Source organism: Gymnogyps californianus, chromosome 19 (genome assembly GCF_018139145.2).
Source record: "Gymnogyps californianus isolate 813 chromosome 19, ASM1813914v2, whole genome shotgun sequence".
In the NCBI taxonomy this organism is placed as follows: Eukaryota; Metazoa; Chordata; class Aves; order Accipitriformes; family Cathartidae; genus Gymnogyps; species Gymnogyps californianus.
The window spans coordinates 494,660-521,695 of NC_059489.1; the positions used below are offsets into that span (position 1 = coordinate 494,660).

At 66.9% G+C, this 27,036-nt stretch overlaps 2 protein-coding genes across 2 annotated transcripts; both read right to left on the reverse strand.

The window, feature by feature from the left end:
- Positions 1-119: 119 nt before the first annotated feature.
- On the reverse strand, positions 120-10,642 carry USP36 (ubiquitin specific peptidase 36). The gene is made up of 19 exons (XM_050908321.1): positions 10,390-10,642; positions 10,096-10,317; positions 9,197-9,307; positions 8,797-8,899; positions 8,074-8,141; positions 7,573-7,643; positions 7,076-7,158; positions 6,632-6,743; positions 6,191-6,331; positions 5,781-5,881; positions 5,336-5,474; positions 4,382-5,077; positions 3,588-3,715; positions 2,490-3,005; positions 2,071-2,216; positions 1,449-1,619; positions 1,036-1,151; positions 812-944; positions 120-738 (listed from the first exon to the last, which is right to left on the reverse strand). The coding sequence occupies exons 1-18, from the start codon at positions 10,640-10,642 to the stop codon at positions 813-815; spliced, it is 3,309 nt and encodes a 1,102-aa protein (XP_050764278.1). The 3' UTR covers positions 120-738; position 812.
- Positions 10,643-11,800: 1,158 nt separating this feature from the next.
- Positions 11,801-23,242, reverse strand: TIMP2 (TIMP metallopeptidase inhibitor 2). Its single transcript, XM_050908613.1, has 5 exons — positions 22,960-23,242; positions 14,678-14,778; positions 14,486-14,594; positions 13,979-14,103; positions 11,801-13,547 (listed from the first exon to the last, which is right to left on the reverse strand). Exons 1-5 carry the CDS (start codon positions 23,084-23,086, stop codon positions 13,347-13,349), a joined length of 663 nt encoding a protein of 220 aa, XP_050764570.1. The 5' UTR covers positions 23,087-23,242; the 3' UTR covers positions 11,801-13,346.
- Between the last annotated feature and the right edge of the window lie 3,794 nt (positions 23,243-27,036).

The window sequence follows — 27,036 nt, forward strand, 5'->3', positions numbered from 1 at the left end:
GCGGGGACCCCGCCGCCGCCTCCCGCGCCCAGCGCGGGGCCGGGCCGGGCCGGAGGGGAGGGGGGCCCTGCCCGTGGAGGGGGACGGACAACGGTTTCACTGCGACTTGCGCAGGGGGAGGTGGTGTTGGGGTGGGGGGGGGTATGGGGGGGTGTGTGTCAGCCGGGCACGGAGCAGGAGGGGTCCAGGAGAAGGGCGAGAGGGGTCGGAGCAGCCCCGGACCCTGCCCGGGAGACGAACACCAGCCCTGGTGCTCCCAGCACTGCAGCGTGGGCTGGTGTCCCCCTCCCCACAGGGCCGGAGATGGGTGGGTGGGTGGCACATGAACCTGGAGCAGCAGGGACGATCTGCAGGCACTTTGCAGGAGACCCCCCGAGCTTTAAGCTCGAGGCTGGGTGGGAGAGGGGGCTGCTCCAGCCCGAGGCACAGAGGAGCTGGTGGAGGAGCCTGGACAAGGCAGGGCAGAGCTGGACGGGCTCCTCCTCAGCTGGAGAGCAGAGTGAAGCAGCCCCAGCCCGCAGGGATGCCAGGGCCTGCAGGGACAGCAGCTCCGAGAAGGGGAAGGCAGGGGACACCAAGCACAGCATGAGCCCCAGGGCTAGGGCCCTGGAGACATGCGGGACCAGTGTCCCCCCGCCTCTGCAGGAGGGTCCACCAGCAGCTCCCAGGACAGCACTCCCCCGCCAGTCCTTGACCCAGGTCTGCTCCGTTCACCGGCTGGGGGACACAGATCTCAACCTGGGAGGAAAGGAGCAGCATTAGCACCCCGCCAGGCAGCTGTCCCCCTCCCTGCTCCCCTGGGCTCACTCACCTCAGAGCCGGTGGCTCAGGCCGGCCACCTTGGCAGGATGCGTCACCGACCAGAAGTTGCGCTTGCTCTGCAACTGCTGGAAGGGACTGAGGTGTCTCTTCCGCTCCCGCTTCATTTTTTTAATCTTCTTTACCTGTGCAGAGGCAGGAAGGTGCTCGGGGTCAGAGCACACAGTCCCCTGCCTCCTCCCACCCACCCCAGCCCGGGATGCAGCCAGCACCCACCTTCCCTCTGTCAAACTCCTCATCCCACTCATCAATGACAGTCTTGTTCCGGGCACACGCTGCATCCTGAACGGCATCCTGGCTGACAGCCGAGATCTCACCCTCCCAGGTCAACACTGCGGAGCAACAGAGTCAGCAGGGAGCACCACACTGTGCTCCGCTGCACCCACCCATGCAGGGCCCCCACCCCGGGCCAGCGGCTGGAGCCCCTCACTCCAGCACCCCACTCTGTCGCACCCCCAACAGCCTCTTGGCTGGGTGCATCTGCCCGGCTCTAGGAGCCCCCGCAGCTGCCTGCGCTGGTGCTGGGGGGAGCTCAGGCCCCGGCAGAGCACGGAGGGCTCTGCTCGTGTCCAGGGCTCAAGGCAGGGGAGCTGTGTGGCTGTTCAACCACCCAGGCGAGCAGGGATTACCATGGTTGCCATAAGCCTTGTCCAAGGAGTTCCTGAGCAGCTCCTCCACCACACCGGACTCCTCCTGGCTCCCGGGTGCTGCGCCAGCCCCACAGCCAGGCTCAGAGCTCGGGGCAGCCGGGGAGCGCCTGTACCCATCTCCAGCCTGGCTGTCCCAGGTGCATGCGGCCGCTGTGGAAACAAGTGGGGTGAGGACAAGCTGGAGGGAGCAGAGGGAGCTCCTGTGTCGCTCCATCTCCAAGGGAGATCTCTCCCCAGGAGACGCTGTCGGGACTAACAGGGTCCCGATGGCGCAGGGTGTTTGGGCACACTGGGGCCTGTCCTGGGCAGGGAGAAGCTGGGGGTAAATCTTCACCCCTCGAGGGGCCCATCCCCACGAGTCTGGAGAGGAGCACACCCTCATCCAGGGTACAAGCGAGCAGCTCTCCTGCACGAGCAGCACACAGGCCTGCGGGCAGCCCAGCCGAGGACGGGGGTCAGGAAGACGGGCACCACCAGGCAGCCGTGGTGACCAGCAAGCACCAGGGACTCCACACCAGTGCTCTGAGGGGCTGCGCGGGGAGACGAGCAGCAGGCTCTCCCCTGCCAGGCACCAGGCCGGGTGGAGGCACACGGTTCATACCTGGGGTGCCGTCAGCTGGCCACTCCGAGGCTAGGCTGCTGAGGCTTTCCCTCCGCTTGCGCTTGCGGTGCTCGCTCTCTCCAGCCCCAGCCTCCGGGCTCTGCTGCTGCTTTGTCCTCCAGGGCTCCGTCTCAGCCATCCTAGAGCTGGGGAAGGCAGCATGGGTCAGCCCACTCTAGCCAGACCAGAGGGGAAAGTTTGAGCTTCCCGCAGGGCAACGGGACGCAGGGACACCCGCACCCCAGCGCTGCACTCGGGGAGGGGTGAAACCACCCCCAGCAAGCCGGCGCTTCAGCTGGCTCCGTGGCAAGGCTCATTCCACCCGCAGAAAGAAAAGAGGCACCCGACCACAGCCCAGGGAGCCTGACTTCAGGCAAAGCGGAGGTGCGCAGGGCTCTCGCGTCACCCTAGTTCCTCACCTGCCCGAGGACAGCGTCCCAGAGCAGCGCTTTTCTCTCTCCTCCAATCTGCTCTTTTTCTTCTTCTTCTTGGTGGGGGAGATGGGCCCCGCGTCCAGGGAAGCAGTAGGGTCTGACACTTGCTGCTTGGGCCTACTCTCCAGGTCCTGACAGCCCGGCCCCTCCCAGTCACCGCTGGGACCCTTGCCTGCCGCCTCCTTCCTCGCGAGGGCCACCGAGCCCTGCTGAGTGAGTTTCTTCTTCTTCCTGGGGGGGTTGGAGACTTCATCCTTGCCCTTCACAGCTGGAGCACGAGGCCTGCCGTCTGCTCCATGATGCTGCTTTTGCTGCTTCTTTTTGGAGGAACCAGGGGAGACCTGGCTGGGCCCCGTCTCCCTGCTGCACGGAGGAAGGTGGTGCGAAGGCTGGGCAGTGGAACCATTGGTCAGGGAGGAGGCTGGGAGCCCAGGGGCTGAGTTGATGGAGCTGAAGGCAGGCTTTTCAGGCTTTGGCAGTTTGACAGCAGCTGTGGATGGCCTGATGGACAGGAAAAGAGGCTGACGTGATCTGAAAGCCAGGTCAGGAGCGGGAGCCCCTCTTCCTCCCCACCCCGAGGTGCACGAGCATAGCACCCAACTGCTACGAATCTAGCACCCAATCTCAGCCACGAAATCCAAATCAGACCCTGCTCTCAGAGCAGCAGCTGCAAGCGCACACAGTGACCCGGCACCTGCCCAGCGCCAGCCACGCGCAGGGCACACGCTGTCCCACAGGGGATTAGGAAACAGTGAGTGTTGCTGCAGCACATGCCGATGGTGACGGTCACAAAGGAGACCCGGAGCAAGATCTAGACCAGGCTGGTGCCTGCTGATCCCATGGGACACTAGTACGTGGTCAGAGCCTCCAAAGTTCCCTCCCACCCTGTGCCGACAGTCAGAGAAACTGCCCTGCTTCTAGGATCCAGAGCAAGCCCTGCCAGCCCAGGAGAACAGGACAGCCAGCTGCCAAAATCGCCCCCCGAGCCAGCTGCGATACCAGACCGTTGCCTCATGGAGTACCCCAAGGCTGCTACTGGCCTTGCTGCCGTGCAGAAGCCTGGGAGCGACTGGCACTGCTTACCTCGACTTGCCGAAAGGCCGGGGAGCGGATTTGGGGTGGGTGGTGTTCGTGGGGCAGGTGCTGTCAGCAAATTGTGGTTGAGGTTGTGCGTGGCGGTCACTTCTGCTCGCCTTCTGCGAGGTGCTGCCCTGCAGTTATTGACATAAATAAAAACTTGGTGGTCTAAAGAAAAGAGGTTTCCGTGAGCCAAGAGGAGAAAATAAAAAGGGGAGCCCAGAGAAAGGGGAGGGGAACAGACACAGATGGGGGGAGGGAAGTGGGGGGGTGGTAGAAGAAGAATCAGAAGTGTTTTCAGTTAGAAGCACAAAGGAAAAAAGGAAGGAAGGAAATTCAAAGAACAGAAACCCCAGCGCACCGTCCTGAGCCCTGGCTGCACAGCGGCACCCAGAGGGCCGGTCCCTCGCCACTGCCCGGGGAGGAGGCAGCTCAGCAGCCCTCCGGCTGCGGCGTCACCTGCTCCCACTCACCCCAGGGGACACGCTATCCCGAGAAGGCTGGCGAGGCCGCCCCGCTGCAGGGACTGGCACAGCCACCCCTCCGTCCTGAGCAAGAAAGCAGGAGCCATTTCTCCTGCGTCACTCAGGGATGCGAACAACAGCGGGGGCCTGGCCCCACACTCTCACCCTGGGGGGGGACAGAGCAACTGCTACAGCCCTGGGGCTGACGGGCTCTCCCCACCCACCTCCGGCTTAGCAAGAGACCCAGCATTAGCTCTACACTTGCCCCCAACACAAGCCCCAGTTCAGAAGGCACAAGGTGCCTACTGAAGACTCCAGGCAGAAGCTCAGACTCACCTTTTTGCCAGAGAGTGCCGGCTTCTTGGCTGGTGGTGGTGACGTGGTGGTGCTCAGCTCCGGAGTGGCGCTGGCCAACAGGGAGGATTTTGGTTTTGCTGGCTTGGAGTCTTTGGGGGCAGCTGGCTCAGCGCCGGGGCCAGCAGGGAGGTCCGTGCCACAGTCCGTTTCCTGAGAGGCGCAGAAGGTGCCGGTTCTGCTCTTGGCCTTCTGGGACTCTTTGGCCAGCTTCCCCACTGTGCCGTGCACTGGGCTGGCAGCACTGCTGCCGCAGGAGTCCCCCTCCAGGGTCCTGGCGTTCTCCCCACTGCCCCCGGGCTCCTGGCTGGGGCTGGGCTCCAGCAGCAGCTTGGATGAGGTAGGTGGCTGCTTGCTCTCACGGGAGCTCTGCTGGGACAGCCCCGCTTTGGCCCCGCTTGCGTTGCTGGTGTTGCAGAAGTCCTGAACTGCTCTGTGCGCGGAAGGCAGGGGCGGCAAGGAGCGCGGCTTCTTGGACCTCCGGGCTGCATCATTGGGCAGTGCTGTGGCCGTGTGGGTGGCTTTGAGGGGCAGTTTGGGTGACAGGGACCGAGCAGGCAGCTTCGGCAGAGCGGTTCCGTTTGGCAGCTTCGGCCCCGTCCCCAACGTGCTGCGGGCCACAGGGACTCCGACCTCCTCCGGCCCCGGCAGTTTCTTCCCTGGCAGCATGTCTGGTTTCTAGACAAAGAGAAAGAGAGAAGTTCAGCGAGGAGAGAATTAAAGGAGCCAAGGACACAGAGCGATACTGCCCTCCCCGTCCCCACACAGGAACCCTTGGCTCAGCAGGATCCCTCCTGCAAACCGCCCTCCCTCGCGCCTGCCCATTCGGAGCAGCACGCCTGCCTCCCTACGAAGCTGCAGCCCACCTGCCCTCGCAGAGCAGCAGCAGCTCCCAGCTCCCGGGAGCACTGGCCAAGAGCAGCCTTCAGGACTCACCCGGTCCATCAGCGGTGAGGACAGGGGCCCGTTGGTCACGGTTTTCTTGACCTGATCAGAGATGCCGCCAGTGCGGCCAGGCAGGCTGGAGGCAGCTTTGGCAATGGGCCCCTCCGAGCTCTTCCTGGGGCTGGGGATTCTGGTGAAGGCAGAGAAGCGCACGCGTTAACTGTAAGCCTTTGAGCGACTGGAACGCTCTCGACAGAGATGCACACAAGAAACAGGAGCCAGAAGCTCTGAGGAGGTGAGGTGCTCTTGATCTACAGCAAAATCATGACAAGGGGCTGGACCTCTCCCTGCCACCCTCCTCCGAGCCAGCGCATGTGCACGGGCATTGGGGCTACTTGGGCCAAGCTCCTTCCCACACCCAGGCACGTGCTAGCAGCCCTGTCCCAAATGCTGAGAGCAGGGGGCAGAGGGGCCGGGAGACACAGGGTGCTCTCACCTCAGGTAGAACAGCACATAGGCCTGCTGGTTGAGGACCACTTTGATGTTGCTGGAGCGGACCAGGTCATCGTTCATTTGATACCACTGCCCATTGCTGGCCTGCAGAAGGAGAAGAGAGAACGGGGTCGGGCTGTGCCCGGGGACCCTCCTGGCATGAAGAGCAGCAGGAACAGCGCCCGTTGGCAGAGCTCCTCTCCCCAAAACCCACAGGCAGCCCAGGGCAGGCAAGGAGACTCTGCGAGAGCAGACCTCCACGCTTCCTGTGGCAGAGCACAGCCTGTACCCCCCATCCAGTGCTCCACACCATGCACACCTGCTGAGCACCCTCCTTTCTGCACACTACAGGGACCCATGAGCACCCACAGCCCCCAGGCCAGAGGGGGTGCCAAGAGAGCGCCCTGGGCTCACCTTCACGTAGCAGTAGTAGTGCCCTGCGTGGCAGCTGTACCCAGAGTGCACCAGCACTGCATAGAGTCCATACATGACAGGATCCCCGTTGCTCTGAGACATGTAAGGGCGGATGTTCAAGAACTCAGGGTATCCCACGTCCTGCGGAGAGAGGATGTCTCAGGAGCCTGCACAGCAGACGGCTTTCTTGCTAGAGCAAGAGCAGCTCAGCTGTCCCACGAGTCCCATCTCTCGAGGGAGGGGGACCCGCTCTCCCCAGGCAGAGGTCACGGTGAAGAAGATGCCAGGATGAGCCAAACTCCCACCGCACCGCACAGCTGGGGAAGGGCTGCAGGACTGCGGCAGAGCTCGCACTGCGCACAGGACCACCCCCCACCCTGCTCTGGGTAGCAGGACCTCGGGCCAGGAGACAGCCCCAACTCTGGATTGCTGAGCACTCACCTTTGTGATTTTGCCTCCACCAAAGTCAGCAAAGCGCTTCAGCGAGAGCGTGAGAACATTGGAGGCTCGGTGGATGGTGAAGCGTTTGCTGGCCGACACTTTCTTCTTGCATCTGCACAGGAAGAGCTCAAGCTATTCAAGCTGTTCCACCACCCAGATGATCGCCAGTCCTGGCCAAGCGGCAAACCCCAGGGAAACGACCCTGCTGACACCAGGCACCGCTCCAGGGCACCTGCTCACGGCCATGTCTGCTGGCCCAGGTCCTCCTCAGGAGAAGAGGGAGCTGAGGAGTGGCAGGCTTCATCGCAGCCTTCCATGGCCACGTACCTCACGGTTTAGCTGTGGGGCAGGTAGAGAAGCCCTCCCATATTGCGGCAGGCTTTCCACCTGCTTCCCACCAGCACACCCGCAGGCCCCTTCCCGCCCGCAGCCCCACACACTCACTTGGCACACATGTAGGCGTTCTCCCCACCCAGCATGTCCGGCTTCACAAACAGCTCCAGCGCCCGCACTACGTTTGCGGCTTGCTGCAAGGACAGAGGAGAGGTCAGGGCACGAGTGGCCTGTCCAGGCAACAGCCCGGCTCCCTGCCGAGACACTGGCCCCAAGAGATAACACAGAGCACGAGCACAGGGCCACAGACTACACCAAACCCGTGAGCCTGCCACCAGCTAGGCACTGGCCAGCACGCTGCAAGGGACGGCTGCATTGCCCCCCAAAACCACAGAGCCTCAACGGAGGAGTCGTGGCTCACGCTCAGGCAACAGGCGCTGCTCTGCCAGACAGAGAAGGCAGCACAACAACGGAAGCTGCTTCCCTCTTGCCTGCACCGTGCCTTGATGCTGGCAGGTTAAGGAGCCTTGAGAGCAGTAATGGTGCAGTTGCAGGAACATTCCCCGCAAGAGCAGAGCCCCTCCCCATCCCTGACCCTGCCGCAGTACCCCGATCTCCAGTGCCAGGTCCAAGTAAGGGTCATAGGTGTCCGAGACGCTCTTGCACTCCAAGCACTTCACTGCAAAAGAAAGAGCAATGAGCACACCCTGGCACAACACCTGCACCCGCCACCACCCCAGCACAGCACAGGCAGCGGCAGTATTCCCCCTCTCCAGGTTTGGGCTCTGGGATGTGAGCACCAGGATTCACAGCCTGGCAAGGAGGAAAGGTGGCAATTCCACTATGTGCTGGGACAGCAAGTGTTGCTAGATAGCTGGCAATGCGGGTTCCTTTGCTGGTGGCAATGAGCTGGGGCCCCACAGCCAACAGTTCTTTCCATTGCCACAACAGGGGTCACGACCCACAGGTACCGTACGACTGACCAGCTGCAGCTCTGGATAGTTTACACGTGCTTAGCAATTTTCCCAAAAGATTTTTTACTGCAAGGCTCTCAGGGAAACAGCAGCCCTGAGAGTCACAGGCCCAGGACCTTGGCAGCCAGCACTCACCACGGGACCGCAGGTAACCGCCAAAGATCTGGTGAACCAGCGTCGTGGCCTGGGTCTGGCGATCCAACCTAGAGACAGCAGCACCAGATTTCACATCGCCCCTCCGCAGCGGCCAGCCCCACAGACCACCACTGTGCCCTCAGGACAGCTCCCCTACGTGCTCTGGCCAGCCGACGGGCTGCAGAGCTCCAGGAGCAGAGGGAAGTCGCAGCCTCTTGCCAGTCTGCTCTCCCAGTGCCAGAGCTCAAGGGGTGACACCAGGCTCCAATGTGCACCTTTCTCTAGAAGGAGCAGAAACTCCTGGCTGGAGCTCAGAGCCGGGCACTGCAGACAGAGGCAAGGCAGGCTGCCCGGGATGGAGGGCCCAGGGGAAAGCTGCTCACCCACAGCCACCGAGCTGGGGCTGAACTAGCAAGCACGCCTGGATTCCTCGGCAATTGGTACAGGTACAGGATCCAAACCCAGAGCAGCCTCAGGATTTGGGGACGGGACCACAGCTACGCTGGGGTGGAGGAGTCAGGAGAAGGGAGACAACAGCCCAGAGCTGTGTCACAGAGGGGCAGAGAGTTGGGCCATCCACCCGAGGCTCCTGGAGTCAGTACCTCCCTCTATGAGTCCGAGCTGGGGGACACGTTCACCCCACATTCCCCTCCCACGGGCACAGGGGACGAGCGAGGGGACAGGGGAGAAGAGCAGCGACGGGCCATCGGAGGCCCCACGTACTTGGTACAGTCATTCAAGCAGGCCTTCTGCATGGCATCAACGGTGTAACGCAGGAACTCGTGTGCATCCTCCTGTCTCCCGAAGCGGATGTGCTGGGCAATCTCTGCAGGAGAGGGAGGAATCAGCCCCAGCACATGCTGAAACAGATGCAGGCCCTCCCTCCCTCCCCTGGGGCAGGGACTCCGGGGTTTGAGCCCCCTCAATCCAAACCAGACATCAGACTCATGCCGGCCATGGGGGAAGCCCCACACAGCCCATTAAGTCACCAGCCCCCGGTAGGCTCAGTGAGTCATCTCAGAAGAGCCGTCTGCCAAGACCTGCCCCGATCTCAAAGGTTCTGCTCCTGCATTAGTCACCGCTCTCCTGCATGGCTATGGGAGGGGAGGGCAGCCATCCTTACTCTTGAGGTCTCGGATGAAGGACACTGGCTTTATTGCATTGCCGCTGTTGGCAAAAGCCTGGATCGTGTGGTTCTGCATAATGCACATCATGCAAAAGCCTCCTTGTTGACCTGGAGCAGGAGAGGAGAAGACAGGACGTTGGGGACAAACCCAGGAGAGATGGAGGCAGTACAGGGGACGGGGGATCTCTGGTCCAACACAGCTCAGCCACACTCAGTTTTCCCTACGAGCTCTGTGCTACAGTACAGCTCTGGGGCATCCCAGGTACGCAGGGACCAACACACGTCACCCCAGCTGGCTCAGCCCCAGTCACAGTACCAGCCACTGCAACCCCCCCAGACGAGACAGCATCCATGTGGATGGAAAACAGGTCACAGGTACTCGCTGGAGGAGCCCACAGGTCGGCCCTGAGGGGCAGATCCCACCGGAGCCCTACGGACGGGGCTGCAAGCCCTGCGTGCTCCCCTTGGTCACAGCTCGGAGCAGCGCCCACCAGACTCCCTTTGAAAACCACCCGTAAACAGCATCGCAGCCTTCTGCCCTGCCCTCACGCAGTCCCCACAGGCAGGGGCTGTTTGGGACCCCCAGCTCAGCCCCCTGAAAGCCAGCAGACCCTGTTGGACCCATCTTAGTCCTGGCTATGCCCAGCAGAGACAAAGCCTCCCCAGACACAAGGATGCAGAGCTTGGGACCACTGCTACGGCCAGGAAAAGCGAGCCATACACGGGAACGGCCTCTCGATGGAGAAACGGGCAGGAGGGAGCAGAGAAGGTGCATCCCGACACCCGCACACTGCTGCTGAGCGCAGCACTGGGAGCAGGACGGGCAGGGGCTCCTCCTCCCCGCCAGCGCGGCCGCCCCGGCCCTGCCGCCCGCCCAGCCGGGCCTCCCCACTCACAGGCACGGCTGTGCTCCTTGGAGAGCAGGTAGTTGGCGAGCGGTGGCGTGTAGGTCAGGCACTGCACCGTGGCATTGAGGAAGCAGGTGTTCCCTAGGTTGTGCAGCCCGGCACCGACCCGGTGGATCCGCTCCCACTTCATGGAGAGACGCTCCGTGGGGAAGAGCACCTTCTGGGGCGCGGGGATCCCGTCACCCCGGCCCCCCGGGACATGGTCGCCGCCTGCGGGGAGAGAGGCGGTGAGCGGCGGGGCAGTGGAGCACGGGGAGAGCCCCCCTCGCCCTCTCTACGTACCCTGCTTGCCGGGCAGCCCCTCCTCGGGGTCGCCGTGGCGGCCGGCGGCCTCGGCCCGGGGGTTGAGCAGCACGTACTTCCCCCGCAGCAGCTCCAGCTGGCAGGAGAAGCCGCGGCTGGCGGGCTCGAACTCGATCTTCTGCAGCAGCACCTTCTTGGCCGAGGCGGCCAGCAGCCGGCCCAGCTCCCCATCCTCGCCCGCCTCCCGCCGGCCCGCCTTCAGCACCTCCTTCAGCTTCTCCACGATCGGCATGGCGGGGCCCGGCGGCCCCGGCTGCGGGGAGGGGGCGGCCGGTTGAGCGGGGGGCGCCGGTCTGGTCCGTTCCGCTCCACTCCCGGCGCGCGGCCGCGCGTTGCCAGGGCAACAGGCCGCGGCCTAGGCCCACCGCGGGCCCGACCCCACCGCCGCGCACCCCGGACACCTCACCGGGTCCCCACCCGCCACCGCTACGGGCATCGCGACCTCCCACCCACCGCCGCCCGCGACCTTGAGCGCCGCCGCTGCCGCGCTGCCCCGGCCCTCCCGCCGCCATGTGCGGCCCGCCCGGTACCGGCGCTCCGCCACGGCCGGTCCCGCGGACAGGGCAGGGGAGGGCGGCGCGGAGCGCAGGCCCCAGCGCCGCGCCGCGCCTCCCCTCCTGTCCTGTCCTGTCCTGTCCTGTCCTGTCCCGTCCCGTCCCCTCCTGTCCTGTCCAGTCCCGTTCCCGCCCGGCCCGGCCCGGCCCGTCAGCACTCACCATCCGGGCCCCCGCCGCCGCACGCACGTGTAGTCGCCTTAAAGAGGAGACGGCCGCCCGCCCGCCGCCGACACCACCTCCTGCCGCGCCCGTCCCTTAAGGGGGTGGGGACGGCGCCGCTCCCGCCCTCTGCCGCGGACGCGCTCGCCAAGCCCGGCCCACCGAGCCCGCGCCTCCCCTCCGCTTCCGCTGCGCTCCGCGTCCCGACGCGGACTGAGGGCGGGGCCGCGCTTGTGCGCTGGCTGCAACGGCAAAAAGGGGGCGTGGCCGGCTGGGTCTGCTGTGACGTTCGTTGTGCGCAGGCGCGCGGCCCTTGCGGCGGGGGCGGCTCCGCTCCAGGCCGCGGTCCCGGCCCCGGTTCGATACCGCGGTCGTGCGCCGCCGGGGCGGATTTAAAGGCGGCCCCGCAGCAGCCTCTCCCCTCGCCGCCTTGCTCGTTCCCCTCCGTCGCTGGGGGGGGGGGTCGGCTGAGGAGGGGCGGCGAGGGCCCGGGGAGGCGGGGGGGGGGGGGTCACCGGCTGAGCCACCGCACAGCCGAGCCGGAGGAGCGGTCCCCGCCGCCGCCGCCGCTCTCCCCTGCCCGGGAGCTGCCGGTGCAGACACCCCGCACGAAACCGGTGCGACTGCAGCGCCTGACGAGGAGAGACAGAAATTACAGCACAGGGACCATGGAGCCGGTGGCAAAACAAGTGGAAATATTAAACTCAAAAGATAGACTACCAGCAGAGACAGGAGTAAATGGCACATATGATATAACCATACAGTAAGCGAACGGGAGTCGTATATGGGATTGATTAGAGGTTGGGGTTTTTTTTTTCTTTTTCTTTCTTTTTAATTTTTCTCTTTAATATGTTGAAATTGCCCAGACTGGTCCAGTACGACATCTTAAACCTCACAGGGACACACAGCATGAAAACGCCCCCGGAGCAGGGCTGCGGGGATTATTCCCGGCACGCTCCCAAAGCTGCGGTAAAGGGGCGGCGGGTGCACGTGCCGGTGCCGCCCGCGTCGCGGACGGGCAGCTCCGCGGCACACGCCAGCGCCGCTGCCACGTGGGAATGGCTCAGAGAAAGCGGGGCCCGAGGTGTGTGGGGAGGTTCACCGGAGGGGACGGGTTTTCCTGCGGCTGCGTTGCCGCCTGCGCCCGGTCGGGTGCCGGGCTCCATCCCCGCCGCCGCAGAGGAGGGAGCTCGACCGGCTGCAGTGCCGCAGCGCTGCCGAAGGCCACGGCGCGGCTCAGCCAACAGCTGCACGAGGCGATGATAAACACCCTGCACCCACGCAGCCGGAGCTCCTGCCTCTGCTGCCCTGACGAGGGGGAACTCCCTGCCGAGCCCTGCTGCCTGCCTGCAAAGGCTGGTGGGTCTAAGCCCGTCCAACGGCGGCGGCTGCGGAAGGGTCTGGCAGCAGCTCTGCGCCCGTGCAGGAGGTTGCAGTGGGAATGGACCCCCCCCTGCAACGCTGGGGAAGGCGGTGAACCCCACACTCACCTCCGTGTCCCCATGGGGAGAGGAGCAAGTGGAGAGAGGGGCAGCAGCGCCCGGGTGCGTGCGGGGGGGTCACCCCAGCCATGCTACCCTGCCCCTCCGGCTTTTCGGGACAAGGCACCGGCGCAGGAGCCGTCCGGCCCTGCAAAAGGCCCGTAGCCCCTTGCACACAGCCGGGGGCTCTGCCACATGGTAAAGCCCCCCGGAGCCCCTGCCTGGAGGGCTGTACCCTTCCTGCACCCCGAAGGGAGGGACGGGTGGTGGGTGGGGAGGGGGATGGCGGGGTCCCCAGTGCTGGAGGGCGGCCGGGGACGCTGCAGTGGGGAGGGCTGCCTGGCAAGAGCTGCTGGGGCGGCTCCCCCGCAGCGGGGGCACTGGTAGACCTGCTACGCAGACGGGGCAGCTCCCGCCACTCACGAGGGTTCGATTCCTTCACAGCTGCCAGGGCTGAGTGTGGCCCGGTGGGGACGTGGCCCGGCAGGGGGGTCCCCCCGCGCCCCGCTCAGCCCTGCCGCGAGTGCGGGAGCACCCAGCGTGGCCGCAGGCTGCCAGGTGCCTGCGACAGAGCGGGTCCCCGTCCCTGCCCCCTGCACGCGCGTGGCAGCCGCCGCAGCCCGGGGACCCCCGCGGCCGAGCGGATTTTCATGCTGTCTCCAGGAATTGATATCAGCGTGGACCAGTCTAACATCTCGCAGGTTTTTTTCTACTGGCTACTGGAATGCGCTCGTTTGGCTTAGGGGTCCTCGATGTCGAGAAACTCTTGCTTGGGGGGGGCCATGCCGCGGTACCAGGCGCACGAGCCGTCGCTCCTCTTGATGCAAGCGTAGTGCTTCGCCTGCCGCCCGTCCACGTTGTTCTTCTCCATCGCCCAGTCTGTCCAGAGACACTCGTCCGAGGAGGAGACGAAGCAGGGGATGGAGAGGCAGCGCGAGATCTGTGCACAACAGAGACTGTCACCGACCACCCCGAGCGGGGAACGCCGGGGCGGAAGGAAGCAGCACGAGGCAGCTGGGGCTGGTGGTCCTCCACAGCTCTGCTGCATCCACCCCCCCAGCTCTGGACCAGGGACACCAGGCTGCCCCTTCCCTTCGGGGCACAGTGGGGATGCGACCCCAATGCAGGAGGACTGAGGGAACCCCTGGGTGCGGGTCCCAAGGTTGGCCTCAGCTCCCAGCCGGAGACAGCCCGAGGCTCGGCCGCCCTTCCCGTATCCCCGGCCCTGTGCTGTGCCCCCTGCACAGCGTCATCCTTGAAGGACGGGGAAGAGCATCTTGCCACGGAGCCCGTGCCTGCCTCGGGGCTGCAGACCCCGCTGGCGTGGGGAGCGGGGCGCAGCCCGTGCCCGGGGGCAGCCCGGCCGCTCACCTTGCACTCGCAGCCCATCTGGTACCGCTGGTTTAGGCTCTTCTTCTGGGTCGGGCTCAGCGAGTCCCAGGCGGAGACCAAGTCGCAGAGCGTGATGTGCATCTTGCCATTGCCCTCTGACTTGCCTGGGGAGAGGCCAGACAGACCGCTCAGAGGGTCCCCCCAGGCACCCCGGGACCTGACGTTGACTTGGGGTGCCTGGGGCTCAGCCCGGCCGAGGGGGCTGGAGGCCGCTGCAATCCAGCCCCTCCTGCCATGCACTGTCCCTGGTGAACCCCGGGGAGCAGAGGCTCATCCCCCAGCTGCCCCTGCCACAGCCCAGGGCTGCCGAGCATGGCCAGGACACAGCCGGGGGGTCCACCGAGGGCTGGTGGTGGGAGCAGGAGGAGGGGGGGCTGTGCCCGGGGAGTGGGCACACACGTCACAGGCATCTCGGGAGGCACGTGAGGTGGCAGGGCCAGCACTGCCACCGACGTCCCCTGAGAGCCCTCCCTCGCGGCCACCCACCTGCGATGAGATACTCCTTCTTCCCGCCGGTGTCCAGCAGCCGGCCGCACACGGCGGTGGACGGAGCCGTGTAGATGAACTCTATGTCCTTGTCAGGGCCCTTAAACATCTGGAGAGAAGGAGCGGGAGTGAGCGACTGGCACGGAGGCTGCCCCGTCCCCCCCAGTCCCCTGCCCCAATGTGCCCCGTTACCTTGATCTGCTTGATTTCATACTGGATTCGTTTGATCGGATTCCCGTATATATCGTTCCCCGAATCCACCTCTTTCGCAGAGACAGCCTTTGCTCGGATCACTGCAATGGAGAGGTGTCGAGGTCAGCAGGGGTGGCTGGGGACCCGAGGTGCCGCCAGCGCCACGCGGTGCTGCCCTGGTGGGACGGTCCTGCTCAGCCCCCCATCCCACCGGGGCTCCCACCCTCGCACGGGGCCGGCTGCCGGCGCTGCCCGCAGCGAATCCCGCTGCCCTCCCCGCAGACGCCCAGCTGCCCGCGGAGCTGGCTGTCACACGCTGTCCCCAAAGGGACGGGCCTCTGGCACGCACGGGACGGCGACGGGCAGCGTTGCAGCAGCACCCTCATGGCCGGTGATAAGGAAAAGTCAACCCAGGATTGCCCAGCCCCGCTGCCGCCAGCCATGCCGGACCGGTCACCCTTGTCCAGCGCTGGCTCAGTCTCTGCCCAGCCCCTGCCAGATTCATGGGTGCAGCCTGGCCCTGCCCAGGCTTGTGCCCGTCACCCAGATGGCACCAGGACAGCTAAAACCTGCCAGCAGCGTCCTGGGAGCACCGTGGTATTTGTCCCACTGTCATTAATTAAACCAGTCTCTGACAACGGCCCCAGCCAAATGCCTGCGTGACCTAGCTGGGCTGGAGGAGAAAAGGGCAGAGGGAGCTATTTGGAGGGCCACCTTTGGGTGCAGAGGGAGGCGGGAGCCGCAGCACCATGGCACCGTCCCAGCCGCTTGCTGTGGCCAGCATGGGCACCAGCGCTGCCCACCAAGTGCCTGCACAGGCAGCTCGTGCCGGGGTCCCCGGCCTCACCAGGCCCCTGCCAGCCCCTCTGCACCCCCATGCCGGGGGAGCAGGGGTCCCGGGACCAGACTGCCTTTGCACCCCACAGCCGGAGCAGGGGGTCCCTGTCCCACCACGGAGGGGTCCCAGCTGCCATGGGGCGATGCTCTGGCTGCCGGCTCCCTGCCAGACCTCAGCTACTGCTGCGAGGAGCCTCACACCGTGCAGGCGCAGAAACCGCATCCTCTCGGGGCTGGGGGCTGCGGGGTGTCGCTTCCTGCCCTCGCTGCTTGCAAAAATAACCTGGGGATGCCGAGGGCTGGGGCAATGGAAAAACACAGCCTGGTGAGGTGAGGCAGCGAGCTCCCCAGCCAGCAGCCCTGAGCAGCCCAGCCAAAGGCAACAGCCCTCCCGGCTCCGCGTGGCCCTGGGGTGGTCCCAGCACTCGGTGCCAAGGGACAAGGTCGGGTGCCCCAGGGCCGGCGAGGCCGCGGCACCCTGGAGCCTGGGGACAGCGACACAGGGACAGCTCTGCCGTGGAAGTGTCCCTGCGGTCACACTGCCAGCACAGCCCAGGGATACACGAACCGGCATGTGAGTGCTCTGCACGTGGCAGTGACCTGCAGGGTGCCTGGGGCAGGCAGGGCAGGCAGGAAGCAGGCAGCCAGCTCACCCTTACTCACCGGCTCGGGACACGGCAGCTGGTTCCGTGCCGCACTGTGCAGGTTGCAGCTGTGTGCGGCAGACGCAGCCGCTCAGGCATGCAGGGTCTAGGTCTGTGTGCCGAGACCTGCAGCTCCTCACCCTGCCTGGCTCCTTCCGCCGGTGCAGGGACAGGAGCTCCCGGCCGGCCCCAGGCACCACCAGGGACGCTGATGGCGCAGGGGGCAGTGGCAGCCCCAAAGCCGCAGCTCCTGCTCAGCACCCTCACAGCTGGGGAGGGGGCCTGGCTGCAGGGCAGGGGCTCACAGGGCTCCCCGCTCTGCTGGGGGTACTGCCATCCCACGGGGAGGCCAGCTCCCCATCCCTCGGGGACACCCTGGTGCCCTGCCAGCCCCGCTCCGCGTGCATGCCACAGGGCAGGGAACGGGGAGCCGTGCTTTGGCCAGGGCGGCAGGAGGGCAAGCACCAGCCAAGCTGGGGACCCAGCTCGTGTCCCCCACCAAAAGGTGCTGGGGTGGGAGCAGCCGGGGACACACAGGGGGCTGCCTGCCAGCCCGGCACAGATGAGCTTGCCTTCTTTCGCCTGGCATGGCAAGGAGACGGAATCTGACCGCGCTCTATAAATACTGTGGGGCGTGGGGGCACGTGGATGGGCTATTTAAGCTGAAGGTCAGGGGGGCACGGCCCCACGTGGGTACCAGTAAGTGCCAACTGAGTTTACTCTGGAAAGGAGAGAGGGGCCATGAGCACAAGCAGGGGCCAGGGAAGAGACTTCCCAAAACAGCCGCCCCCGGTCAATGTGGGCATTTGCTTGGTGCGGGGCAGGCAGATGCAATGCCTGCCGGCACCGGGGCTGCACCAAGGGCTTTCCCAGCCGTGCTCCCCTTTCTTGGGGAAGGGCTGGGCTGCCTGGGCACACTGGCAGCACAGGCAGCGTCTCGGCCATGCAGCAAGCCCCAGCCTCCTTGCCCGCAGTAGGCAGCAGGGCAAGTCCCTCGGCACAGCCCCCTGCCCCGGTCCCTGACCCAGGCTGGAGGAGCTCTGCTTGGCAGACACAGACTCGGTCCTTGCCCGCTGCCAGCGCCTGCGCCCTCTCCTCTGCCAGCAGCGCGCCTGGGTCACCGCAGGCACGGGCCGCCCCTCGCCCCCCGACCCAGCGGCTGCCGCATCCTCCCGCATGCCAGGCCCTTCGCTGCTCCGCGCACATCTGCGGCATAACTTGGGTGCAACGGAGCTGGAGAGCCGTGCGCCGACTCCGGCCCCGTGGCTCCAGGCGCGGGGAACGGTTACTGGTTCAGTGGGCTCCAGCCTTTTCCATTCACGTGCTGATGAATCACTTGACAAAAATGCAGCCCAATTCTAGGCGGATTTGTTCTGAACAGTGCGGCTTTGTGGAGGGGACGGCTGCGCTGTGCTTTCCCCGCCAAGACCCCAGCAGTGCAGCCAAGCTGCTCTGCGCCAGCCAGGAACCGGAGCGGTGAGGAGGACGAGTCGCAGGGATTGCGGAGGGGAGCCCCGGAGGAGAGCCCGGCTGAGATCCCTGGGACAAGGAGGCAGGGCCAAGGGACGGAGGAAACCCCTGGGTGCTCAGAGACCTGCAGTCAGACCTCCCCAAATGCCAATGCCCCTGTCAGCCGCATCACCCACCACTCCTGCCACCGGCCTGGACAGCCACCAGCCACGGGAGCCCAGACCCTCCGTGAAGCTGAGCCAAGGCTCTCCCGGCTCCCAGAGCGCATGGCAGGCGCAGCGTGCCACCAGCACTGGACGACCAAGTTCAACCAGGGCAATGCTGGAAATGCTCCTTCCCCAGGCAGGACAAGCCGCAGCAAGAAGACGCGCCGTGGGGTGACCCCCTCCCAGCAGGGTGGGGGGTCCCCACCAGTGACAACTCCTGTGCTGGCCCCCAGGGCTGCAAGCTGTGGGCCACCCCATAATGAGGACCCTGGAGCCCTCCGGGGACAGACCCCTGTGAGGCAGCGGGTCCCCTCGCTGCCCTTTGCCACCAGGGTTGGTCCCACCGCCCTGGCAGGGCAGGGGAATTCACCCCCGCGCCGAGGCTGCCGGCTGGCCGCTTCCTGCCTCTGCCCTGGGAGAAACGCCAGCGGTCGCCTTTAACTCTGCACAGAAGCTGCTGCACGAGCAGGGCTGCCCTTGCAGCCGGGGCCTTCGGAGCGTCCAAGCCCCTGCCCGCCGAGCAGGGCTGCCCCCCGTGTCTGCTGCCTCGGGGGACTCAGGGCTGGGGCCAGTTCCAAGGGCTTTCGATACCCCCCCCACCACCACCATCTCGCTGCAGCTCCCTCGGCACGGCCCGCGGCCGCCGGCTGCCTCCCAGCAGCGCTCCTCGCTGCCTCGTCCTCCTGCCCACAGCGGGATGCGGGAATGGGCAGAAGGGCAGGCAGGGAGAGGGGCATCTCCCCCCGGCTGCAGAGGGGTAGGGGTCCATGGGGAGCTGGTGGTCACTTCCCACCCTGACCAGCCAGGGCTGCCTGGGGCCAAGGAGTCCAGGGTGTCCTGCAGCAGAGCGGTCCCCGTGCCACGGCGGGCAGCGGTGCCATGAGGAAGGGCCCCACGCTGGGGCCCAGTCAACCCTGCACCGCTCCCTCCTGGCTGGGTGATGAGCACACAACCAGCTGGGACAGACTGGGGCTGCAGTGCAGCTCCAGGAGCAAAGCTGGGCGTAAATAGAGTCACCCAGCACCACAAACCCACCGGGATGCCTTTCTGGGCTTGCCAGCCGGTGGGATGCTGTCCTCCCTGGCCCCCGCCGCATGGCTGCCCCAGCTCAGGGGCCGCACCCCGTGTTTCTGGCTGCTGAGCGGGGGGTTCCTGCTGTGGACAGTTGCCATCGCAGCAGGAGCTGCCGTGGGCAGCCAGCGGGGAGATGCTGCGAGACCCTGTGGGGGGAGATGTGGCAGCCCCAGGTTCTCCCTGGGGAAGGAGGAAAGGGGGTTTGGAAGCGACGAGCTGCCCTGGTGAGACCTGCCAAGAGGGGAAGGTGTGTGGGTGCTACCCTGCAGCCGGGGTGGGTCCTGCCATGGCCCGCCCCAGCTCGGGGGAGCTGCTGAAAAGCGCTCTGCCTGCCTGCCTGCGCCCCATGGGCAGAGGGGCAGCACGAGGAGCCTTGGCCCTGGGACTCCCCTCCTGGCCAGAGACGTGCCAAATGGCCACCCCTTCCTCCACCATCCCACCCCAGACCCCACCGTGCGGCCCCACCAGCACCCGCCCGCAGCTGCCCGGGAAGCGCCGGTGCCCGCAGACCGCGGGGGCCGCTGCCGGGCTGAATGGCCGGGGAACAAAGCTCCCTTCTCCGGGGCTGCTGGCAGCCAGCTGAGCGAAGGGGCCGGCTGCCAGTGCCAGCACTGCCCACTGCCCGCCCGGCACCGCCAGCCCGGGCACCCATCCCTGCAGTGGGGGCAGCCCCAGGGTCACTCCAGCCCCGCTTGAGGCCAGCAGAGATGGAGAGCCAGCAAACCGCCCCCGGGAGGGACTCAGCCCCAGCCCTGCCTGGCACGCAGGCAGCAACCAGCCCCCAAGTGCCTGCCCGCACCCCGGCAGCCACAGGGGCAGCAGAGTGAGGCACCCCCACCCCGGCACAGCAGCAAGGGATGTGGAGGCTTGAGGGACACGGAGCTGAGCAGGGCAGCCCCGCAGTGCAGAAGCAGCAGAGGCCATGGGGACTCCCCCGGTGCATGGCAGTGCCCATGGGGAGGTGGGAGGCAGCGCCCGGGTGCCAGGCCCTGCTCGCCCACCGGCCTGCGCGGAAGCCACGGGTTATGCGCTGCCATGGCCGCGTGCGTCATCCCGGCCCTCTGACGGGAGCAGGACGGGGCCCAATCAGCGGCGGCCCCAGCAGTCAGCCCACGGCCCCTCCGCGCCAGCCGCTCCGACCACCGGAGCTCGGCGGGGCGGCACCGGGGACCGGCAGCTCCCCTGCCCCACCACGGCTCGGCAGGGCCCGCCGGGCAGCCGCGCTCCCCCCGGCAGCCCTCCGCAGGGACTGCTCCCACCTCTCTCCCCAAACCCCCTCCTCTGCCTGTTCCCTGCCGGCTGCCGGCAGCCCCCACAGTTCCTCCCCTGCCTCAACACTCCCTGCACCCTGTCCCGAGGAACCGAGCACTGGGACAACTGGGATTGGCGCAATGCTGCCAGGGGCCGCATCCAAAGTGCCCCCTGTCCCGAGCGGCACACCGAGCCCCCGCTCTCCACTGCCCCATCGGCCCCTCCTGGAGCCAGCACTGCTACATAAGGCCAAAGCCACGGCCGTGCCCAGAAGGGCTGAGCATCCCCTCCCTCACCCCCCACATCCCCACGCTGCTCTAGAGGAGACCAAGCAGAAGCCGGGTCTCCTGCTGCAGCCCCCAGCCCGGCCACGTCCCCACCTGGCAGCCGAGCAGCCCCGGCAGAGCAACCCCCCAGGCAGGCAGAGAGCAGCCGCCAGCCTCCGCTGCCCGGGCACGGCCCCGGTGAGGAATGGCAGATGGGGCAGCCCTGAGCCCTACAGAAAACCGCTGCCCATCTCATGGGCCAGGAAGTGCAAGTGCAGGCAGACCAGGTCACTTGTGCCAAGCCACCAGCTCCGGTGACACGGCTCCCAGCCTCTCCGTGACCCCCAGCCCCTCGGGCACCCCATGCCCAAGGCAGAGCTGCATCCGCTTCCCCCTGCACCGCCTGGAAATGCAGCCCTGGGCTCCAGCCCAGCTCCAGGGGAGAGCCTGCTGCAGGGGCACAAGCGAGGGCAGAGGGGCCGTGGGGAGGCACAGATGGATGTGGCAGGCACTCCCCACGCTACGGAGTGGGGATCCCAGCCCCACAGGGCCAGGACCCTGCACTGCACTCACCCAGCTCCCCCCTACCAAGGGCTGAGCGCAAGCCTTGGGGCTCATCGGCCACCCTGGGTGCACCCAGCACTGCAGGGCGTCAGCCACCACCACATCCCCACTTCTCCACCGAGGGCCCAGCCTGGACATGGGCTGCTCCATCCGCAGCAGCCAGGGAAGGTCCCGGCAGCACCCGGCACCCCAGGCTCTCCCTGGGCTCCGCATGCCCACAGGGAGGGAGCTGGCTGAGGAGCCTCCCAGCTCCCGAGAGCATCCAGGGGGAAGACAAGAAGCAGCAAGAAGGCCAGGGGACCACAGGCTGCAGGAGACAGATCTGTGTTGCGTGGGAAGAGAAGGCTGGGGAGCTCGTCTCGGGATGAACCCCGCTCCCCCGAGCCCAGCACTGTCCCCACCTGGGCTCATACAGGGCAAGACTGATCCAGACAAGCTGCGCAGGGGACTCGGGCTGGGAGCCAGAAGGTGCCAGCGCTGCGGGCAGCATAGCCTGGGAGGAGGCCGCCTCGGCAGGATGAGCTCCGGGCGCCCGCAGGACAGGCACCTGCCAAGGACAGTGGGGCAGCCCGACCCGCAGGAGACCACTGCCCGGCCACGCTGCGCCCTCCCAGGGGACAGCTGAGACAGCCGGGGCCGCCAAGACAGACGGTGACTCAGCAGCTGAGTCACGGCTGAGCCAGCACCCCGGGACAGGCAGTGAGTCACGAGTGCCCCGGAAAGCTGATCCCGACAAGAGCGTGACGGGAAGCCGCAGCCCCGTTCCCAGAACAGGAGCGGGGGATCCCGCGGTCCAGGGACACCGGCTTGAGCAGCAGCTCCAAAAATTCAGTGCTCCATTTTGTCTAGAAACCTCCCTATCCCCAACATGCTTCGCGGCACGCTGTGCCGAGCAGCAAGGCCAGGCAGAGCCGGGGCACACGGGGCAGCAGCCAGACGCTGTTGGACTTGCCCTCACAGAGGAGAAACGCCGGGAGCGGGGTCTGGAAGGGGCGAGGGGAGCCTGGGAATCCATCAGGAGTATCCTGGCTCACGAGCAGGGGACAGGGCAGGGCCGTCCAGAGGTTGGGGCTGCCTAAGTGTTTGGGAATGTTACCTCTCCAGCTGAGCCTGGGAACGGCCCTGCAAAGGAGAGCGTCAGGAACTGGGGCTGATCTGTTTGTTCAATACGTTAAAATTTAATAAGGGCATTATTCATAGAAAGAGGAATCCAGATCCCAGCGCTGCCAAGCCCTCCCTTTCAGCAGCATCCAAGCCGAACAAAGTGGGATGGGAGAGAGGAAATGCCTGGAAATAAGGAACAGACGGGAGGTGACCGAGCCCGACGCGGCTGGCTCTCCCAGGCTGGGTGCTGGCTCCGCGCTCCAGGCCGGTGCTGTGCGAGAGGCGGCCACGCTCGGAGGGCCCTGGCCTCCCCCTGGGCCGTCAGCTCCCCGCGCTGCCACGTACCATCGCGGTTTAACCGAAGTTGGAAGAGGCCGGGCTCACCCGTGTCACCGGGGCTGTGCAGCGGGGAGCCCGGCCCCGGCCCCGCGGCGGGGGCAGAGCCGCGCTCCGGTGGCTCCTCGCATCGCCCGGGGACGCCCCGGGGAGCGATGCCGGGCGCGGCCGTGAGGGTCCCCCCGAGACGGCGAGACGCGCGGGGAGGGACGGACACACCCCGGACGGACGGACGGACGGACGGACCGCGCCCGGCCGCGCATCTGCTCCCGCCGGCACAGCCCCGGGCCGGCCGGGGCGCGGAGCCCGCACCCGCGCAGGGCTGCGGGCAGGTGCCGGGGGCCGGGGCGGCTCTGCCCGCTCCCTGCCCGCCCGCCGATCCCGGCCGCTCCGCGCCAACTTTCCGCCCCTTCCCCCGCCGGGAAGTTCGCGCGGGCCGGGCCGGGCCGGGGCTCCGGGGCTGCCGGGGCTCCTGCCGGGGCTCCGGGGCCCCGCGGGGACAAAGCGCGGGGGCGGCGGGCGGCGCTCACCTACGTCCGCGTTGCAGAAGGCCTGTTGCGGGTGGATGGGCGAGCAGCTGCAGGCGTCGGCCGGGCGGGCCCTGCCGAGCAGCAGCACCGCCAGCCAGGCCAGCAGGCTGGGCAGCGCGGCGGGCATCTTGCGGCGGGGCTGCAGGCTCAGCGACCCGGCCGAGAAAGCCGCATCCACCGCCGGGCCCGGCCGAGCCGCCGCCGGAAAGTTTGGGTCCGGCAGCCGCGGCCCCTGCGCGGCGTTGCGGGCGCTGCTGCGGCCGCTCCTCCGCTGCCTTCTATGGAGGTGTTTTCTTCCTTCCCCGGCTGCCGCTCAGCCTCGCTTTTTAATGTGCTCCGGGGATTTGCTGCTCCTCCTCTGCATGGCGCGGGGCCAGCCCGGCTGCTCCCGCCCCTCCGCAGGATGCGGCTCCGCGCCGCGCTCGCCTCCCCCGGCCCGGCCCGGCCCGGCCCCCGCCGCGGGCACCGGCCGCCCCGCCCCCGGGCCGAGCCCCGCGCATCCCGGCCGAGCCCCGCCCGCCATCCGCGGCCCCGGCACCCGCCGCCCCTTCGCCCGGGCGGGCCCCGGCAGCTAGCGGGCAGGGCCGGCGGGAGACGGGAGGGGAAGGCGCCGCGGGCAGGCACGGGAGCCCGGCCCCGGCTCGCAGACCTGGCGCCCGGCCTTGCGCCGAGCGGAGCAGCAAATTGCAGGGGAGGGCTGCGATTATGTCTGTGCCCAAGCATTTCCTCGCCTTCCGGCTCCTCCAGCTCGTCCCACTGCTCGTGCCCCCCTCGCCTGCTCCCTCCTCCGCGCCCACGGCACGGCTGGCCGATGCCTGCGCTCACCCGGGGGTCCTGCGCCGCTGTGACGTGCCCGCAGACCTTGGCCTTCTCCCCCTGGGCCGGCAGCCGTCTGCTCCGGAGCGCGTCTCCAGAAACCCCACCTTGTCCCTGGCCTGGCCGCATCACCGTGAGGGTGTCAGGATGCTGCCGGTCTCACTGTACCTGTACTCCCGTGCCCGGCTGGCTGCACGAGCATGCTCCATCTGTCCAGCGGTGCCTTCGACCCCGCAAAACGGGCAGGGAGCCCAGCTCTGCCTCTGGGCAGGGACACGGCTTCTGAGCACAGCCGAGCCAGGTGCCGCGGGCACACGTTGGCGGGGACAGCCAGCACTGCGGCCACAAAACCTGCTCCTGAGCCAGCCTTTTGCCACAGAGCTGCCCTGCCACGGCTACTCACGTTTGATGGAGGTGTCAGAGCTGCTTGCCCTCTAGGATGAGAAGAAACAGCGGAAATGTGGGCAGCCGAACCTGGTCCAAGCCCTGCTTGAGCCTGCAGGGAACCTGTGGGAGGTGACTGCATTCACAGCACTGGGATGTTGGATGAAACCTGGAGATGGGGCTCCAGGTCCCCGACTCCGCTGCGGGGCACATGGTTTGCTTCGGCAGCAGTCACCAGGAGTCCTGCCAGCCCGGCTGCCCAAGGCACCGGGTGCTGCTGCACGCCCTGGTGCTGTTGGGCGCTTGCACTGCTCCGAGGGTGCCACGGGGCTGAGGGTCTGGGGGCTGGATGTTTCAGCCCAGTCCCGTTTGTGGCAAGGCAGGGGCTGACGGTCCTGCTGCCCGCACCGCACCGCTGCCCCAGGCCCTGGCAGCCTCCCAGGCCCCTGATATCCTGCCTGCACGAGGAGGGGTGAGATGGGGTCCAGCCAGATCGCTAGGAAAAGGGCCAGCGTGGGCAGGCAGGGCAGCCAGTGGGATGGTCTGGGGGCGCAGGGGGACACGGTACAGGGAGGCCCCACTTCCCAGCGGGGTGAGCCCAGGGGACAAGAAGGGGCCACACGGCAGGGACAGCCACTGGGACAGCCACTGGGACAGCCCTAGGGCCAAGACAGGTGCTGTGGAGCTGCCGGCCCCAGGCCAGGAGGGCAAGTGAGGCCAGGAGAGTCTGTGCCAAGCAAAGTGCAGGCAAAGACAGTGGCCGACGTGGCCCATGGCCAGCTGGCGCCCAGCGTGGGCTGGGGACACACCCCGGGTGCCCTGGGCCGGGTGCTGCACGTACCCGGAGGCCACGTGCAGGGGCCAAGGCCAGCTCTGCCCGCAGCGCTGGGGATGGGTCCGTGCCTGGGGCAGAGCTGCCCTGCAGAGGAGATGAGCGCGTCTGCTCGCAGCCCAGCGCCAGCGTGAGTCATTGTCTGGGCTAAACGAAAACACGTGTCCAGCCTCGTACGCGCTCCTCACTCGGCTCGCCGAGGTGCCGGACACTGTAAACAGGGGTGGGGGGGGCCACCCTGGCTGGGCTTTTGGGAGGGCCCCGTCCCCGCCAGCTCTCTGCACTGTCGATTCTCCCACCCAACCGCAGCCTGGCCACCGCATCAACAGGCCCCCTCCCTCCCCTGAGCACAGCCGGACCCCACAGCGGGGCAGCACCGGGGCAGGCAGGGGAGGCATGGGGGGCCCAAAGCCCCCCTGAACCACAGTAGCCAGGTCCCAGCTCTCCGAAGCCCTGCCTGCTGGCAGAGCTGCCAGAGGGGCCCAGTGTTAACAGGGACCCTGGCCGCAGGGAGACATCCAGACAGCCTGAACGCGTGCTGCTGTCAGCTGGGCGCTTGTGCCCGGAGCTACAAGGCAGCCACTTAGCAAGCTGCGCCTCTGCCTGCTCCCACCCACGCCGGGTCCCTCCGACAGCATCCCCACCGGCAGCATCCCCACAGGCATCTGGGGCCGCCATGAGGTCACATTGGACCCGTCCCCAGGGGGAGGGAGGTCTCGCTCCGGCAGCCAGGGTTGCGGAGGATCCTGGCACCGCAGTCACCCCGTCCCCCGCCAGCTCCCCAGCGCCTGCAGCTCTCCCCTGCCAAACCGGGGGAACACCGTGGAGCCAAACACCGGCCCCAGTGCCTCGCTGGTGGCTGGTGCGAAGCTCTGCTGCCCTGCGAACTGGGGCAGGGGCTCGGCTGAGCCAGGGCAGCACAGGCCAGGCCAGGAGCTGCAGTCCTTGCGGTTAGTGGGGTGGGAAGGAGGCCCCGGGGGCCTGCAGATGCCCATGTTTCGCACTTCTGGCTCCTGAGACCTATGCAAGTTCCTCCTGGGGGGCCGCAGGCTGCTGCCGCGATTGCACAACACCGCTGGCAAGCTCGGGAAGGGCTCCCTGGCCAGCAAAGCCCGGGGCTGCTGCGAACACTTCCCAGCTGCTGCCGGCCCTGGGAAGCTAAGCTGGTGCTTCTGGCTCTCCCTCCTGCGCCAAGCACGGCAGCCCTTGGAGCAGGCATGGCTGCACCGCCCGCCAGCTCCCAGCGGCTTCTGTCCAGGTCCCGGCTCTTTCCGGAGCTGACAGCTCTGGGTCTAGAGGCACCTCCAGGGCCTGAGCTGTGCACAGCCAGGGCTGGGAGAAGACACACGGCCAGCAAACCACATACCTCCTTGGAGTGTGGGCTGGGAATGGTGCAGGGCCAGGCGTGGGGATGTGCCCACATTACACCCGGCCACGACTGTTGGCCCCATCGGTCACTTGGGGCCACGCTCGCTTCCCCCAGCCCCGTGGGGAGAGCCGCTGTGCCGGTACAGCAATGCCAGGAGCGGCCCCAGCGCCGGCTGCCAGCACTTGAGACCACTAAAAGCCTCTTCCCCGGTGCTACCGGCGGTGCGGGAACTGCTGCGTCCCCCTTGGTGACAGGGGCAGAGTGACACCACCGCAGTCCCCTCCCACGTGAGACTTTCCCCAGAAAACAGTGCCCGGGCTGCCCGTCACCCCGGCCGTCACCTCACCCAGCTTACGGGAAAAGGGAAGGAAAACCAGCTTCTGCCGACAAAGCCTGATGAAATCCCCCACAGCTACGACATCGCAGATGGCCCTCACCTGCCCTGGCTGTGATGTCCTGCCGTGGCCCTGTACCCCCTAGTCACCCTGACCCCAGGAGGGTCAGAAACGGGGCAGGATCTGGCCAATCGCACCCTCAAGGATGCTCCTCTGCATAGGGATGCTTGTCCCCACGTCTCTGGTACATTCCCAGTCAGGTGCTGGGGACATGGACTGGAGGTTCTCCTGCATGGTGGGCCCAGGACAGGCTGCCAGCGCAGCTGGGCTGCAGGGCCTGG

Coding starts and splice junctions, on each gene's coding strand:
- TIMP2 (XM_050908613.1), bottom strand. CDS start 23,086: ATGCCCGCCGCGCTGCCCAGCCTGCTGGCCTGGCTGGCGGTGCTGCTG. Junction 14,779..22,959: donor CTTCTGCAACGCGGACGTAG/GTGAGCGCCGCC, acceptor TCTCCATTGCAG/TGATCCGAGCAAAGGCTGTC. Junction 13,548..13,978: donor AGATGGGCTGCGAGTGCAAG/GTGAGCGGCCGG, acceptor TGTTGTGCACAG/ATCTCGCGCTGCCTCTCCAT.
- USP36 (XM_050908321.1), bottom strand. CDS start 10,642: ATGCCGATCGTGGAGAAGCTGAAGGAGGTGCTGAAGGCGGGCCGGCGG. Junction 7,159..7,572: donor ACCTGGCACTGGAGATCGGG/GTACTGCGGCAG, acceptor CTGTCCTTGCAG/CAAGCCGCAAACGTAGTGCG. Junction 2,217..2,489: donor GGGACGCTGTCCTCGGGCAG/GTGAGGAACTAG, acceptor TGCCTTCCCCAG/CTCTAGGATGGCTGAGACGG.